Here is an 18414-nt window from a genome sequence, read left to right as displayed (position 1 = left end):
ATAAAGTGATTCATCAACATTAGTTTGCATGCTTGTGACTTCTTTGTCAATCTTAGCCTATCCTGAATGAGTGATAACTTCCCTCCAGGGAAGTGTCTTCATCTTTTACAAGCAAAATTAGCCGAGTATTCAGTGTGCTTGGAAAAGGATGTTGTGAGTAAAATCATGGATGGGAGCATTCATCATGAAGAAAATAGGAGATTTGTTTCCTTGTGAAAATTTCATCTGTTATGCGCACTCCATTCATTTGGCTGTATGCAACATTATTTATTCTAAGAAAGTTGCTGATTGAAACTACAATGGGGATTTTGAATTATGTGTGGAAGAAAACTTTCCTCTACCAGATTTTGTTCCTCAGCTACATGAAATTGTACAGAAAGAAAAATCATGAGAGGTTTTCAGAAAAATTCAAAGAAAACAGATTCATTGAGAGATTTCACCAAAACAGAATTCATTCAGAAACTTAGCCTTCTGTTGGACTTAAAGATGAGGTTGAATTCCTTGGTAACCATGCTAAAGAGGTTTGTCATGATTAGGAAGTGTGTGGCAAAAAACCTAATTGACAATTTGGAAGATTTTTACATTTTTTGAGGAAGAGTGCAACGTCATAAGTGAGCTCATCCAATGTCTTAAATGTGTTAAGGTTGGTGTAAAAACTATATGCTGCAGAAATGCCAACTTGCAAACAGCCAGTGAGAACCTCAAATTCGTCTTGCGTGAGATTAAAGCTAAAACTTCAAGCTTTGCAAAAGACTTGAAGTGTTCAAGTGGAATGAATTCAGCAAAGAAGGAAGGCTCATCTTGTTGGTCTTTTCTGGCTTTTGCATGACACTGACTCACTGAATTAGTCTAAAAAATGTGAGTTATTTAAGTCACCTTACCTGGTAGAGCTTGTCAGAAAGATGCTTGATGATTTTTCACTTCTACTGAGCTTCAGAATGAGAGTGAGTTTCCTGACACGCAAGTTAAGGAGGAAATGAGGAGAGTGCCAAGCTTTCTTTGACTGAAAAATTGGAAAGAGATCTCAAGAAGGCCTCTCAGCCTTTTATACAGACAAATGTTGTTACTAATGCTTTTCATATTTTAGAGAGTCTTCAATCTTGTTTGACTAACGAGTCATCAGAGAGAAAATCAAACCCTTTTTACCACACCAATCTGTTTCAGAAATTGTTAATAGTTCTTTCTGATGTTTAATACTATATTATTTATAACAAATATAAAGACAAAAAGTTAATATATCAAATATTACATTGTTTTCTGTACAGAGAATTCTCAATTATATTTTCAAACTTTATTCCCATAGGAAATGTATCAGTGAGCTTAGTTGAATTCTAATGGCTTCTATTGAGTAGTCGGAAAGCCAGAACAATTATGATAATTATAAGACATTGTTTGCTCTTTGCTCATTATTATTCTGTGTTCTTTGGTGCACTATTTAATTAAAGAAAAAGTTATTTAGTGCAGTGCCATTGGTATAAAGGGTCAAGGGTTGGCAGCTGAAGGTATAAAAAATAAGACAGTGATAAGTTGTTTATTTCTTGTTTTTTGTGTGTATTCTTTGCTTATTATCACAAAAGTAACTTGAATGTAAAAACTGAAGATTGTAGATAAACTAAGTTCAGATTAAAGATAATATTTTACAAGGTACACTTTTTGGTAGTCCAAGCATTATGTAATTCAAAAATTTATATGCGCTGCACATCTGCAATGTGATTTACAACTAGTATGGTGTAAAACCATAGCATTTAAATATTAATAGATATATACTGTAGATAATAGAATAATTTAATTCAAGTTTGAATGATACTCTGTGAAAGCTTGTGATATGCAATTTGACCTACCTGATACAAAATGGTTAATCGATTATTGGAATAATTAAAAACGGAAGTAATTAGAACAGGTAATTTCAATTATCTTATTATTTTTGTTAATTCTAATTTTGATCAATTTATTAGTTTATGAGAAACTAATGAGCATATTCACTATTTGTAGATAATTGATCATATTAAATAACTGATTAAATGGCCTAGTTAAAAGTTTAAATCAATTTAAACCAATAGACTAAACAATGTATTTGTTAACATTCCACATTGAATTCTTATTATGATTTTGTATAACAAATATTATAATCTCTGTGAAGATGTTCATGATCAAGAAATAATTTGTTTCTATTCTATACTTTTACTGAAAGGTGGCTCATTATTGGGATTTAATAAAATAATGTTAAAAAATTCCAGGAATGCATCTTATATCACTGCACCACAAAGTGCTTTTACTTGGCATGCAACTGTTGTGGAGTTTCCTTCACATGCCACAAGCCATAAACAAACTCTAACCTCTAGAAATATCTGTTTGTTTTGTACCAGCTGACGATGCAACCATGGTGTTGTTGACCTTCACAGCTTCCATGTACAGTAATCCACTTGAGCATTAGCACATTATTATAGGTTTGTTCTTTCCTTGACAGTGCCTTTGTTGTTGTTCTGACATTTTTTCTGTGAATTTAGTTTTCTACTATTTTGATCTATTTTTTTCTTTATTTCTTTTGGAATTCCTTCCACATGACTGCATTTTTGTTTCTTATAGTCAATATATATATATATATATTTGTTAATCATTTTCTGTTCAAAAAAGGACAGTTTTTATTAGGGATGTTGACTTTTTTTACAATGAGTTCACATCTCCATGTTGCTTCTGCATCTGGAGGCTCTGGTATTCCTCTTTAAGACTCCTCTGTGCATGCTAGAACAGTTTCCAAGTGGCATGCCTGTTAGCCAACTGAGGAAAACCATTTAGTTATAGTGAGCTAATTTAAATTAAGTATGATTGAAGCAGCCGAAGAAATGTGCCCAGAAAAAGTAGACTTATCTAAGACTATTAGTCTTTTGGCAAATACAGTAGCTCATAGAGTCAAGGACATTGGAAGCAATATTGTGTCTCAGTTGAAAGACAAGGACAAAGAGTTTGGGTGCTCTTCCATTGCACTTGATGAGTCAAGAGATGTATCTGACACTTCACAGTTGCTCTTGTTTATTCACGGAAGTCAATATTAATTTTGAAGTGATTGAAGAATTATCTTCTCTGCACAGTATGTATGGAACAACCAAGGTGAGGACATTTTCAAAGAGGTTAAAAAATCACTAACTCAGTACAACCTGGAATGGAAACAGCTGAAGTATGTTACAACAGATAATGGTAAAATATATGTGGTGCAGGAAAAGGTTTAATTGGGCAACTTTACAAAGCTGTTGAAAGTATGGGCTGTTCCAAGCCTATGGTTCTTCATTGCATTATTCATCAGCAAGCACTGTGTGGAAAATATCTGGATTTGTCAAGTGTCATGGAACCTGTAGTTTCAACAATGAACTTCATTCTCTCTTGTGGACTTGACCATCATCAATTCCATGAATGTTTGGCAGAAACAGAAGTAACATATCCTGACTTGCTCCACCACACTTCAGTTTGTTGGCTTAGCTGTGGGAAGGTTGTGTTGTGATTTTTTTAGCTTAGAACTGAGACTGAAATTTTCTTAAATGAAAAGAACCTTCCTCAACTGTTACAAACAGTGAATAGCTTTGGAAATTAGTGTTTTCTGTATACTTGACCATGTACCTGAATGAATTAAATCTTATATTACAAGGTGAAACCGTGCTTATCTGTGATGTGCACACTGAGGTGAAAACATTTCATCAAAAACTATTTCTCTTTTTTGAGTCCCAATCGATGAGGAGTTGCTTCAAACACTTTTCATGTTGTGAAAAGTTTAAGCAAGAAACAGGATCCTTAATCCCATGTAGGTTTGCACAAGATATCCTTTCTGACCTGAAACTACAGTTCAAAGAGCATTTTTCTGATATTGATGCAAGTGTAACAGAAATAAGGATTTTCCCAAATCCATTTGATTGTTATTCATGAACTGTCACCTGAAGTTCAAATGAAAGTGGTTGATCTGCGATCCAATGACATGTTGAAGGACAAATACAAAGAAAGGAAGCTGATAGAGTTTTATAAATACCTTCCAAGTGATCAATACGTTCATTTAAAAAACTTTGCTCATGGATTTATTTCAGTTTTTGGCACTACCTATTTCTAATTACAGATAAGCCTTGCCTGATGAGCATTTGCAATCACTTTTGATGATAGGGAGCATTAACTTTGAACCTCAATAAAGTGTAATTTTGTCAGTAAAGCCCCAGTTTCATGCTTCTCACTAATGCTAAAAGAAGATTGTGCATCTTAATTATTTTCAGTATGTGCTTTTATGAGAAATAAAACAGTGACATTGTATTCTAATCATATATGCATCCCTTCTTAATTTTATCATAACCCCTCTGGCCCACAATGCCTAAAAAGATCTCCCTTCTGACCCTTGTCCAAAAAGGTCGAGACCCCTTCTCTATATTGCGGGACTATTTTGAAACAACCTGGGCAATACCCTATCCTCCATTCTGATATTTTTCTTATATATTTACACCAGTACATTACTTTCCATTTGGAGATGGTTCTCACTATCACCACTTCCCCTGTGGTCTGTTATCCAGAGAAGCATGCTCTGCACATCAGCAATCTGGAGATCACCAGCTTATTGGATGTACCAAGTTCTTTAGCCATGGTTGTCCAGTCATCTTATGAGTATTAACTCTGATAACACTGTGCTTATTTCATATATCAACTACAGGCGAGGCAGCTGTTCTGGGGCTTGTGCTTTCTATCTCTAAAAATTATTTTCTTGTGTGTGTGTGTGTATCATTATATTTGCCTTATGGTATGCTATGTTTCAGATGTTCTGAATCTGGTGGGAGGTTGCTTATTGCATCTGGACCAGAAGGGTCTTTCATCCTTCAATTTTCCATTGGATTTATTCACCCTTGGGGACTCTCTCAGGTCAATGCTTTTGTGAAAAAATGTTTTTTCCCTTTTGGCTAGACTTGACCACTCTCCCTTTTGATGCTTTGAGCCAGGATTGTTCTTATCTTTTCCCTTATACCTATCTTTCTCTTTTTTTTTCCCCAGATACTCTCTTTCATTTGAAACATTTCTTGTTAAGTTTTTCTGATTACTTGGCTGTTGCTGACTTAGTCGTGGTTTATCCTTCTTCACTTATCAACTGTGGAACCTCTCCCTTGTTGGTGATTCCTCCCCTGCAAACTTTGGTCATTCATGTTTTAATGAGGGGATGTGCTTTCAACTTTGCTTGTGAAATCTGTACAATCCCTGAGATTTTGGATTTTCTTGTTGAGTAGTCCATTTTGTTTGTTATCCTTGTGAGCCTTTTATTTTGCCCACTACCAGTGTAAAATGGCTATCCACAACCATTTTCTTCATCTGGGTCATTCAACTCTTCCAATCTTAATTCATTCTTTACTTGAATTTCAACAAGGCACTGTTTCAACCAGAGCATGTTACCAGGCAGTGTTTTCCACAGCCTTCTGCCTCTTGGTTGGCAATAATTCTTCTTTTTGTCCACTCTTGTGAACCTCTTTAAGGCATTTTTTTCCTGTTGTCCTTTCCTTTCCTGGTTGGACTCTTTGTGTAGTTTTTTGGGACCCTTGTTGCTTCACAGTCCTTGTGTCATTTGCCTTTCAAAATATATTTTCTTCTCCTTGCTTATGGTTATCATCATTCAAACATTTGGCTTTCACATTTCTTGTACTTTGTATTGAAGGGACTGATTGATATTATTTCTTGACCACTGTTTTTCTTCAAAAATTATGGGTGGTCATTCCAGTTCTCATCATATTTTGTGCCCTTTATAGGCTATCTAATCTTGCTATCTAGTTGTGACTACTCTCTTTTATTCAAACTGCTTTTACCTATTTTTACCATTTCAGACCTCTTCCTGTTGAGACTTTTTACTCTTCCACTTTAATGGTTGGGTTTTGATAATTCATCTACCTTGCATATTCTTCTTTAGGTAAGTCTAACTGTAAACTTGCCCACAATCTGCATCAAACTAGGAAGAAAATAAAGCATAAAACCTATTTGTTTCTATTTGTTTTCCACCATTTATATGGGGTTTTCTGCAAGATTGCTTCAGCTGTAATATATGTATAATTCACATGGCAGTTTCTGCACCTTTTATAAAAAACAAAAACAAAAACGTATTCATGCAGAAAAGCAACCAACATTTGGCAAAAACTTGTAACAAAATATAACATTCCATTAAACACCATTGGGCCTGGCATGATCAAGCCTGTTAAGGCGTGCGACTCGTAATCTGAGGGTCACAGGTTCGCATCCCCGTCACGCTAAACATACTCGGTCAATCCCACTATTCATTGATAAAAGAGTAGCTCAAGAGTTGGCGGTGGGTGGTGATGACTAGCTGCCTTCCCTCTAGTCTTATACTGCTAAATTAGGAACAGCTAGCACAGATAGCCCTCGAGTAGCTTTGAGCGAAATTCAACAAACAAACAAGTAAACACCAAATTTATTCAAAAACCAGGCACAAAACTAAGGTCTATACTATGTAAAAACTACACTGACAAGTGCAACACCAACATTATTTATAAAATACAATGTGATAACTGCCATAACTTCTATATTGGAAAAACAAGTAGAAAAATGGAAATCAAATTCAAAGAACATAAAAAGTCACCTTCACACGTTTTTGAACACTGCAAATCAAATAAACACAACATAACCATAGAAAACGCCCAAATACTAAATAAAGAAACAAACAAAAACAAATGCAAAATTAAAAAAGCCTTACATATACAACTTAAGCCCAAAATAAAGCAATACAAAGGAACATCTTTATACCTATATTAATAAATATATCCAATATCTAAGCACGCCCTCTACATTTCTACACTCAATTTACACAACCGCCTTCAAATGTGGTCAGCTACCAGTCATTAATACTTTCTTTTTTTGTGAACGTAATGATGATCGAAGAAGGTTGAAACGTTGTATGCTCCTCTACATAGTGCTTTCTCTACCCATACCAGCTGTTTTTACATATATAATTTGCTTGTTGTTTTAGTTGTATTAAGTCATTGTATTGTTTCTTCATGAGTTCCCAAATATGGATGATCATGCTTTATGGCAGTGGTCCACACACATTTTTTGGTGCTCTTCCCATTCTAATGGAGCAGGGGAGAAGCTTTAATGCCCTAGTCTGAAATTGTTGTAATTGTCAGTGTAGTGTACTTTGTAAGTAATGTTTTTACCCATAGAAATAGCCAGTTGGGTTCACCTTTTATTTGAGATTTAGAGTTGTTACCTGGCAGTATAATACAGAACATTCCATTATAATGTCTTCCAAACAATTCCTGGTGAATATGTCCAGTTGGGTAGGACTTAGATTTATCTTGGGATACAGGGTAAGAACTCTCCAATCCACTTGTTATGTAATCTATCTTGTGTAAGTATTTTACCAGAACAGAAATGACTAAAACCCCGTGTCACACTATACATTTCTTTATTTTGCCTGTTTTTCCAACATGTTGTCACCAGCACTTTATTGTACATTTCTCTCTAATGTGACTGAATTATGTAACTGAATAAATAAGAACTTGAGAAGGATGCAGCCTCTTTTTTGGTGCTGCTCCATTAGAAACCCACAGTCTCATGGAAGTTGCACCCTCTGGGCTTTCTCTTTGTATTGCTATTTCAGAAAGGAGTTCACCTTTTAATTGGTTTGCACCATCACCTTTACCATTTTCATTGTTGGGATCTTGCTCTTAGTGGTGCAGAAAGGTAAGTAGCATTTTTAAGTTAATGTTTATTGTTTTTGTTAACCCAAAAATGTATTCCATATTGGTAATTACCTCTGTGCACCACTTTTTCATGTTTTGTGAAAAATGAACCTAAGATTATGTGCCAATGCAGATTACTACTGCTCATGAAGATTGTGTCACCTTCCTATTGGTAGAGAGTTACAGCATAATAATAATATTGTCTTAGGCTGCTGCAATACTTTTAGGTATCACTGTAAAGTTGAGTCCATTGTTGAGCAGATGTATCTTTTCAATGCTTAATTATTGGTCAGATCTGTCAATTACGAGGTTGGTTGATGGTTTGTCATGTTGGTTTTTTTTTGTTGGCACCTTAGTTTACCTAGTTTTTTGTTATGGTGGATCTTCATTTTCTTGTTGTTCTTATATTGATTTGATTAATGTTGCATTGTATGAGTCCATAAATGTCTGGTTGAATGCAGCAGGCCAGTTGATGGTCTAGACTGATTTTTTTGTTTAAACAAGTCACTTAATTCTTTATATTTTGAGTTTAACATGGCTTTTAGTAGTTTTTTCCTGTAAATTACATATAATGTTTGTACACTGATTAAACTTGGTTAGATTTATCTCATGTTATAGATATAACGAACACAAATGAGTACATCCAAAAAATGAGCCACTAGGTGTGGATTCCTGTAAGTGGTGAATAGACCTCCCAGGGAAGGTTCTGTTCTTTCAGATTACTTCCTCTGGGATCTAAACATTCACCGACATGTTTGCTGTGCATGGCGACCTGTGAAGAGGAGGAGAAGATCCTGGTGATTGAAGTGTCCAACCCCAACACACCACTTTGGCCTTGAATTCCTGTAGACAGGTGGCCTTGGGGTGGCCCCCATTGGGTCGATCGGCTGGTCCACTTGGGCTATGGTCATCCAAGTACCAGTGTTGGATGTTCTCAACAGGTGTTGTGGACATTGTATCTGGTGCTGGTGTTTGGGTATAGTGCTCACGAAACCCTGGCATTGCTGCATTGTCCTTGCTTGACATTGTAGTACGTATCCTCGTAGGACTCCATGGTGGGTGGTGTCAGTGGGCACAGAAATTTCCTTTCTTGTTATGGATCCCCAAATAAAAACTTCATTAAAATAGTGAAAAAGCAGTCCATAGGTAACCATTCACATCTAGAAGATTCTGAGCAGCAATCTTCAACATCTGTAACACCTGTTGTACCTCATTTTCTTATCCTACATTCTCTTTCAGACAAACCTTTAGGGCAAATATCTCCCTTTTTCATTCAGAAAGGACTAGAGGGACGTGCTTGCTCTCCAAAGTCAGTAAAGAAGCTTCACTCTGGTGACATATTGGTGGAAGCATTCACATCTCAACACAGTGAACTCCTCATGCATTCAAAGGCACTTGGGGATATACCTTTTGAGGTTACACCTCATGCTACTTTGAATTCATCACAAGGAGTTATTGTTGAGAGGGATTTGAAGAACATCCTCAAGTCAGGGATTCTCACTGGTTTCTCCACTCAAGGAGTTTCTGCAGTAAGGCATATCTCCACTCGCAAAGATGGAAATATGATGCCGACCAATATTCTCATTCTGACATTTACATCACTACGCCTACCTGCTACAGTCAAGGCAGGTTATCTTTATTGCAGGGAACGGCCATACATTTACATCCCTCTTAGATGTTTTCAGTGTCGGCGGTTCGGTCACTCAAAGACGTCATGTCGTTGTTCCTTGACGTGTGCTTGTTGCAGTAGCAAGAACCATGATGCCTACGAGTGTGAAATGAGCCCTGATTGCATCAGTTGCAATGGCTGTCACCTGTCTTGCTTTCCTTCTTGCCCTAAATGTTTGGAGGAAAAAGAGGAACAGCATTTGAAAAAGATTCATAACATTACTTATCTTGTGACTCAAAAGTTGCTGTTCATCACTTCATCTCGGACATATGCTGCTGCACTTCGTTCCACTACTACAGTGGGAGTGCAGACAGATTTCTCTGTGACTCCAAAAGAATCATTCTCAAAACAAATGAAAAGTCTTTGACCTCCATGGTTAATAAAGTTGATGAATCAACTTCAACATTTATCTCTGTCCCTCACATACATTCCAACAAATCCAAAGATCCACTTCCTTCAGTTTCAGGTACAGGCATTTCACCGGGATACATCAGATACCCCAAGATGCAAAACATAATTCATTAACATCCTCACTCACTGGAATCCTCTTCCAACAGCAAAGACCCATTAATCATTTTAATGCCATTTAAGTTTTTTGAATTTATACATTAGACTTTATTTAATGTGATTCCCTTTGAAGAATCACAGTCCATCTAGTTCGATTTGAAATTAGAAAATGGCCGTAAAGTCAAATAACTCGGAACCAGGAATGGAAAGGCCAACTTTAGGTTACTGATGGTGGTTTTTGTACTTACCTGTTAGTCTTCCTGGTGAGTTATGATAATTTCAATTATCCTGCAGAAAGGTCTTTACACTTATATTATTTTAATTTTTCTCTTAACGTTGTGGACTAGATGTAAACACCAAATCAACCAATCAACCAAAAAATGAATAATTTCAATTTCAAACAAATTTAAACCAATATATGAAAACCAACTAAACAAAATGCTACTACAAATGAATAAAATCAATACAATCTCAGAAAACTTATTTTTATCTATGCAGAACCAACTCATACACACCACAACTGTATGGCACCCCCAAACTTCAAAAATCTGATTGTCCACTACGACCCATAACGTCGATCTATGAATCATTCACAATCTTGGTAAATACGTAGCATGGGCATTTTCTAAATATGTAACATCGTTTGCTTCCTTTTTTAAGGACTTTTAACTTGAAGTCTATTCTTCACCAACTAAACCATAAAGCCTTAATGACCAGTTTTGGTGTAATTTCCCTCTTTACAGAAGTTCCAACTGGCAAAGCCTAGAAGGTAGCTTAAGAACTTTATATCCAAAACCCCAACCTATTGACACACATCCCCATTAACCAAAACTGCCTACAAATAAATGGCTTAAGTATGGATAATTTTGTGTGACAAGTTCTAGCCAACATTTTCAGGACACATTGAATCTTGAGCAATCAATTCAACCTTACACCCACCACTATACTGATACAGGTATATTGATGATACAATTGCTGGATTCACATCTACAAAACACACTCTTAGCTATTCAAACCACATTAATTCCATACACCCCAACATTAAGTTCATTTGTAAACATGAAAAAACTAACCAAATAGCATTTCTCAACCTCAAGATTACAAGAACCGATGCACAATTCAAAACAGAAATCCACAGAAAAATCATCCATACTGAATTACACATTCCATGGGACTCAGCACACAAAACAAAACAAAAACTCAACATACTAAGAAACCAAATGAACACAACCACAAAACTATGCTCACTCAATAAAATTAATAATGAAATCAACAAAATAAAACAACACTTCATCAACATCAACAAATTTCCTCCTAAAAACTGTTGAGAAAATTATACACATACACCTAGGTCAAAAAACGGTCAACAACAAAATATAAAACTTTACACTGCTGAATACCATATATTTCTGATATCAGCAAAAACATCCAACATTTGGAAAAAACTTATTACAAAACACAACTTTCAGTAAACACCAAATTTATTCACAAACCAGGTACAAAATTAAAGTCAGTACTATGTAAAAACAACACTGACAAACAAAACACCAACATAATTTATAAAATACAATGCAACAAATGCCACACTTTCTATATTGGAGAAACAAGCAGAAAAATGGAAACCAGATTCAAAGAATACAAAACACCTACACATGTTTTTGAACATTGGAAATCCCAGAAACACCTAGATACTAAGTAGGGAAACAAACATAAACAAATGCAAAGTCAAAGAAACCCCACTTACACAACAATGTAAGCCAAAATTAAACCAGTATAAAGGAACACTTTTATAGTGTTAATTAATAACCTAATACTAATTAATAACCTAACATATACTGCAGTGCCCCCTACAATCCTGTACCTGTTTACACTCTCTTCCCTAAGACATTCCTGGAAACAGTCATTTGCAAACTTTCTCTGTTTACCTGAAGATGACCTAAAAAGGTTGAAACATTGTTCTCTGTTTTATTTTAATAGAAGTTTTAATACCCACACCAGTCGTCTTGAGATACATTTTTACTTCAAGTGGGTTTCTCATCATCAAGGAGAGATTTTCATATTTTTCTTAAATATGTATTCTCCAGATGTGTTAATATGACATGTACAAGAATTACAAAGATAGGCTAAAATTGTATGATTGGAAAAACCTTTGTTCTTCAAAAGTACTCTTAACCAGTGGGTAAGTTTTAATTATTGAAGTATTGGAGGGGGAAGAAAGTGGTTGAAGAGAAATAAAATGAATACAACTAACAGGAAATCAAAACTGATACATTTGAGCAAACAGTGAACAATATCTACATTTACATTATGTAAAATATAGTAATTTACTATAATTGAATGCGATAAGCTTGCTAACTTTTGTATTCTGATTTGAACTGACTGCTGGAACAAGGAGAAGAGACTTCCTCAAAATGGATATAGTTGATATCACACATTTTATCAAATAATTACCCTAGTGTAGTTATTCCACAGTCCTAGATTATCTACATTGGTAATTATTCCCATTATTTAGTCAGGGGAATATTAACCCCTAGCTCATACCAATCTGTACTCCCTCTTCAGGCCAGCTCTACAAGGATACATTTGTGCTGACATTTAAAGAGATGCATATGTAGATATAAATACCGCTTACTAATGATATATTTTGTTATAGCTATTTTTCAAATGTTAAACGTTACCTCACAATCTTTCTGTTCCTGAAGTTTAAAGATTAAGTTTAAATGGCTAAACTTCAACATCTAGTAAATGTTAGTCTGATTTCTGTGGTCTTCTCTGTAGTAGACACAAGCCACCATAATACACACGTGTAATAAAGGCTTGGAACTAAACTAAATAATAATGAACTTAAATATATTGTAAAACTAAAGCAAACACAAGTGAAATATAAGGTCATATTTTCTAGTAACAGGCTGAATAAAATCTGTTCTTGCTTATGTAACATCCTGAAAAGTGATTGAAGGAAATGACAAATCATTTTTAAAGCAAAATTTAGTTGTAGACAATTTTGACCATTGATAATAGAAAAAGAGGGAAAAGATTAAAATGGTGTTGAATCTGGAAAACATTTTATGAATTTAGTGTGTGTTATATGTGGATTTTTATTTTAACATTTGTTTTATCTTTGAACATCTTCAAGTTTATATGTTTACAACACTTTGCACCAGCTGTAATTGTCATTGTTTTAAACCAATCATGTTTTTAAAATTGTTATTATTGATAAGCGTGTAATTGGTTCTTCTTCATTTTTAAATATTACTGATATCTGCAGTTATTTGTAGTTTTTACAATAGGAAAATATTGACAAAATATTCTGTATGTGCTATCATTTTGCCTTCAGTGCTGTAACAGCACTGATCAAACATTTTAAAAAATAGAAAAAAATTCTATTATTTAATAGAATGTATTATTAGTTAAACTCTCTTTCTCTCCCCCCCTTCATACACACACACATAATTTACATAAGTGAATGGTTTTGTTGATACAGTCTTATATTAGAGACAGTTACATTATTAGTCATTGAAAATATAACAGTGTTGACATTACTGGTATGAATGTTGTTAATGGAATGATGCTTGTGTTTATGAAGTTTGTAAAATTGCTCATCATTTTTTATAATACAATTAAAACAAAATTTAGCTCACAAATACATAACTTATAAACTACTTGTGTGTTGAAACAGAAAGACTGGATTTCTGAGGATAGAATAACATGTAATAAATAATATTAAGAAATTTTTACAAAATATTTAATTGAGAAGTATAGAAGTACTTGTATAAAATCGTAACTATTCTAAATCGTTAGACTTTATTGTTAATAGGTTATTTAAGATGTTTTTTTATTGTAAATAATCCATTAGTGATCTCATTTTTATGTTTTAAAACCAATTTTATAGTCTAATATAGGAAGTTGGTATCTGTGAAACAGAGCACACAGATACACACATTGATGAATTTAGTACTCTGAGTGTTTCTTCTTCCAAATCATGTAGATAGAATATTGGAAGAATTGGATGGATGGATTTTTAACCAAACATGTATATGAGGTTCTAAACAAACATTTCTAAATCTGAAGGTCAAGGTGAATAGGTTACTGGTACATATAAAATCCACCACAATCTTGTGGATAATATCTGAATATGCAGTATAACATTAATAGGCCATGGGTTTTTCATAAGCACAATTTGTACATTTTTATTATAGGTCTGATGTTTCCCATCTTTATATTTGTTACATTTGGCTATAATTAAAACAATTTTTAGTATTGTTTTACCTTCTAGATCTGTTATATAGACAGTATAGTTGTTACCTAGATAAAGAACTGGACTAAGGATTTATTCACCATCAGAGCAGTTGCCTTTCAATTGAAACTGTACATTCAGCTTAACCTAGGCATAGCACTAAAGTTACAATAAACAGAATCTTAAAAGAAGTACCAACAAATAAAAAATAACTCATTCTATGACTGTCCATACAATTACTTATAAGTATCACCAATCTGCATATCACCACAAGAAAAATAAGTGACAACAGGGGTTACACTTAGAGATGATAGATTATTTGTAAAATAGTTGGGGAGAGGTATCAAATCACTACACTTAAGTTTCAATTATAGTAGAGTACTTAGGGATACTTCAGTGGTTTAGGGTATTGTAAAATTTAAAATAACAATTGACTATTTCTTTCTGAGGTTTTCATTATGGGTTTAGTGCACATTTATTTATGGAATTCACTGATATACATAAAGAATAATTTGAAAGATTTTTAACAAAATGTGAGTTAAGAGGATATTAATATATAAAGTCATCTTTTAGAGGACATTCAGCAGTAACTCTCTTTCTAAAGAATGTATAGTATTGTTGGAATTTGTGGGAAAAAATTAAATACCTAATGGTATTTTATACAATACAGTGCAAATTATAATAATTTTTATGTCATCCAAACAGCCAAAGGTACTATTATAATTTCATGCACTTTCAGCTCTTCTACTAATTAAATGAATTCATTTACTGCCAGTTTTTCTTAACTGTTTAATAATGACTTTGAACAGAAAAGTAACATTTCTATTCCAAAAAATGTCTACCTTGTGCCATTTGTTAATTCAGAGAGAGAGAGAGAGAATGAATAATAAGTAAGTAATGTGAAGTAATAATAAGTGAAATGAGTAAGTAACCATTTGTTTGTGACAAAGGAAATAGTTTTGGTATAACTTATGTTTTACCTTCTAAGAATAATTGAAACTTGAAGAATTGTTTAGTTTAATTTATTTATTATAAAAGAGAGGTAAAAGTCAAGTAAAGCCTAAAAGTAATTTGATAGTCAATATTTTTGTACTAATATCTATAAAGATGGTGTAAATGATGATTCAAATCAAATGCATATTATTGATGATTATCGTGTACACAAGTTATCTCAATTAGCCCATAAGTATATAATTTGTATGAGTGAGAGTTAAAAGTTTAAAAGAAATGTTTTACTGTATGTAATTTGAATGAAAATATTTTGGAATACATAAATGTTTGTACATAAATCTGTTTTTCAAAGCTATAGGTTTTAAAATGCTTCTGCTATGATTATGATATACCATTAGATAATGATGTATCTTTAGACTGAGTTATGCCTTGCATTTCGTATTTTTTAACTTGCAATAATATAATAATTATACAGGCTTTATGAATTTTAACACTAACTTTCATGATTACTCTACTGTAGATCTACAAAGACTGTTGTGTAAGCACTGCAACGAAACCTTATCTACGACACAAAGCTCCAGCTCCAGTTACAAGTTTGGAATTCTGCCCATATGAGGATGTATTAGGAATTGGTCATAATAAAGGGTTTACAAGTATTCTTGTTCCTGGTAAATTCATATGTTTCCTGTTAAGCTGAAATAATGTCAGTAATTTACTGAAGCTTTTAAAATATTTACCTACAATTCTGATAGAATATCAAAGATTGTGGTTGTAAAAGTGTTTTGTTTTTTTTTTTGTACTTGGAATCTTATGAAAGACATAATGCCTCAGTAATCACTTATTATTTATGAAAGCTTATTTTATAGCCATATTGAAATTTTAGAACTTATTCTAGTTACTTCTCCAAAGAGTAACAAGTGTTTGCAAATAATTCTTTAAATCTGATCACTTTACTAAATGCTATTTCTGTCTCTCATTATTCTTTGTTTAGTCATTTTCCAGAGAGTATCTGTGATATGTAAAGTCACATTAGAAAATATGACTTTTGTACCAATATTTCACGAAGAATTTAACTTTATCAGTTGTGTAAAAGAATGTGCCAGAAATATTATTTACTATAATTATTACATGAAGGGTACCATTGATATATTTTAATATTTCTTTTACGTTTGTGTATTAACCATTTCTGCATGTCACAAGCTCTTAATGGCTTACATTCAAAATTAAACAATTTTTTCATGTTGTACCAATTAGTATGTCATAAAATTCTAGCTAATAATGGATATTTTAATAGTATATATAAGTTTTAAGTTCTTATTGTGATGGGGCACTCTTTTAAAAAATTATGAATTTCTCTTAGTGTGAGAAATGTGACATTTTGTTCTCATGACATCCCCTCTTTTGTAACTCATTCACCACGACTCCAGTAGGTATGAAATTCAACATAAGTTAATCATTATCAAATCATCATCACTAAGACAAAGCATAATTTTTTATCCTTCAATTTTGTTTGATTACAAAGTTATCAGACAGAAAATGAGACCCTTTTTATCACACTCACCTGTCACATTCTCTCTTTCAGGATTTGTTAATAGTTTTCTGTAATGTTTAATGCAATATTATTTATAACAAATAAAAATGAAGGTGTGGATCTATAAAATGATGTATTATGTCATTTTCTGAACAATAAATTGTCAATTTCTTTTTTTTAGTACCAGCTTCATTCCCATGATAAATATGTTGACTTGGATGAATTTGTAATGGCTCTTGTCATGTAGTTAGTCAGAAAAAATAGGTTACGAGAATTTGTTTACTTTTTGCATGTTATTCTATGTTCTTTGGTGTGTTATTTAGTTAAATAAGAATGAAGTACACTACTACGATTGGTGTGTGTGTATATATATATATATATATATATAAAAAAAACTAGGGTTAAGTGTCATTGACAGTCAACCACAAAAAACAAAAGGTGCCGGTAAGTATTTTATTTCTCGTTTTTCATTTGTATTCTTTATTATTATAAAAGTAACTAAAATGTAAAAATAAATATCTCTCTAAGTTAGTTAAGGTTAGATTAAATAAAAATAAATAATAATAATATTGTGAAACATTTTCACAAGGTTTGGTATGTGTGTGATTTGGAGTTGCTCATGAATAATGTAGTTTGACAGTGTAATGTGAGTTCAGTGTTCCCCCAAGTGATTTTCAATAGTAGTTAGACATGGTTAAAAGTGCAGTAAAACAATAGAATTTAAGTACAAATAGTTGTACACTGTTACAAATCTACTCAGGATAAACTAATGTTTCATGTTACAATTTGAAATCATTTCAGAAATAAAAAAAGGGAGTAATTTAGATTTGTTTTGGTGGTTACAAGATTAGTCAAATTGACCAACCTCACATAAAGTTAGGATAGAGAAAATAACAGATGAAAGAAAAAGCTTTGTTGAAAACAAATGTTTAAAATTATGTGGGATCTTTTAAAAATTATGCTAATGAAATTTGAGATTTTTTTTTGGGATGAAGAATAGTGCTTTTAATCATAACATGAAAATCACTTTGCATTCAGACTAGTAACAAAACATACTCAATACATTCACAGACAAATCATTAGTAAAAAGTCTTCATTAAAAATCTGATTTTTTATGCACAAAAAGAGTTGTAATGTTTCCCAAAAGTTTACCAAATATGTGAAGTTGTAAATAGATGTACAAGTGATTATTTTATACATATGACTTATTTGCAAAATTGAACTAAAATTTTTTTGGTTAATAGAATACAATATTTTGGTTAATACTAAAGTTTAGGCATAGAAAAACATTGATTTTAAGAAAACCTTTTTATAATACATATATTTATATATATGTACGTATATGTTATAAACACCCGTTTGTCACAACAATAGTAATAAAATATTTATGTAACTATATACATTTGATTTTTGGATTTACTTACATTTGATTTTATTGCTTTAATAGTGTTCTAATGTGATTACATTTTAATAATATTTTTTATGCTCAAATGAAATACTTTTTTTTTGCAGGAGCAGGAGAACCTAACTTTGATGCTTATGAGTCCAACCCATATATGACGAAAAGTCAACGAAGAGAGATGGAAGTTAAGGCATTACTGGAGAAGGTGAATAAAAATTATGGGTATTTGAATTCAAAATCAGAGAGAAACTGTTGTGAGAATGCATTGAAGGATAATTTGTTCAATATTATACACACTTAATGTTTTTAATACTGTTTTCAGTTGCCAATCCTAATCAGACCATGAGTTTTTTATGCAATACTTATTTTATACATCAGTGTTCAAGTTTCCTGTGACTTACGATAACATGCTTGATA

The 18414-nt window shown here is 32.9% G+C and overlaps 1 protein-coding gene across 2 annotated transcripts in view; it reads left to right on the top strand.

Annotated features, from left to right (window-relative positions):
• LOC143240029 (WD repeat-containing protein 46) overlaps positions 1-18414 on the top strand; it is an 87271-nt gene that overhangs the window by 55763 nt on the left and 13094 nt on the right. For both annotated transcript variants that reach the window (XM_076481795.1, XM_076481805.1), the window contains 2 exons: positions 15585-15732; positions 18108-18202. In XM_076481795.1, coding sequence (XP_076337910.1) covers positions 15585-15732; positions 18108-18202 — 243 coding nt within the window. The remainder of the gene's footprint in view (positions 1-15584; positions 15733-18107; positions 18203-18414) is intronic.

The sequence above is a fragment of the Tachypleus tridentatus genome, chromosome 2 (assembly GCF_004210375.1).
Source record: "Tachypleus tridentatus isolate NWPU-2018 chromosome 2, ASM421037v1, whole genome shotgun sequence".
In the NCBI taxonomy this organism is placed as follows: Eukaryota; Metazoa; Arthropoda; class Merostomata; order Xiphosura; family Limulidae; genus Tachypleus; species Tachypleus tridentatus.
Note: the sequence above shows the minus strand (reverse complement) of the source record. Positions and strands in the feature narration are given on the sequence as shown.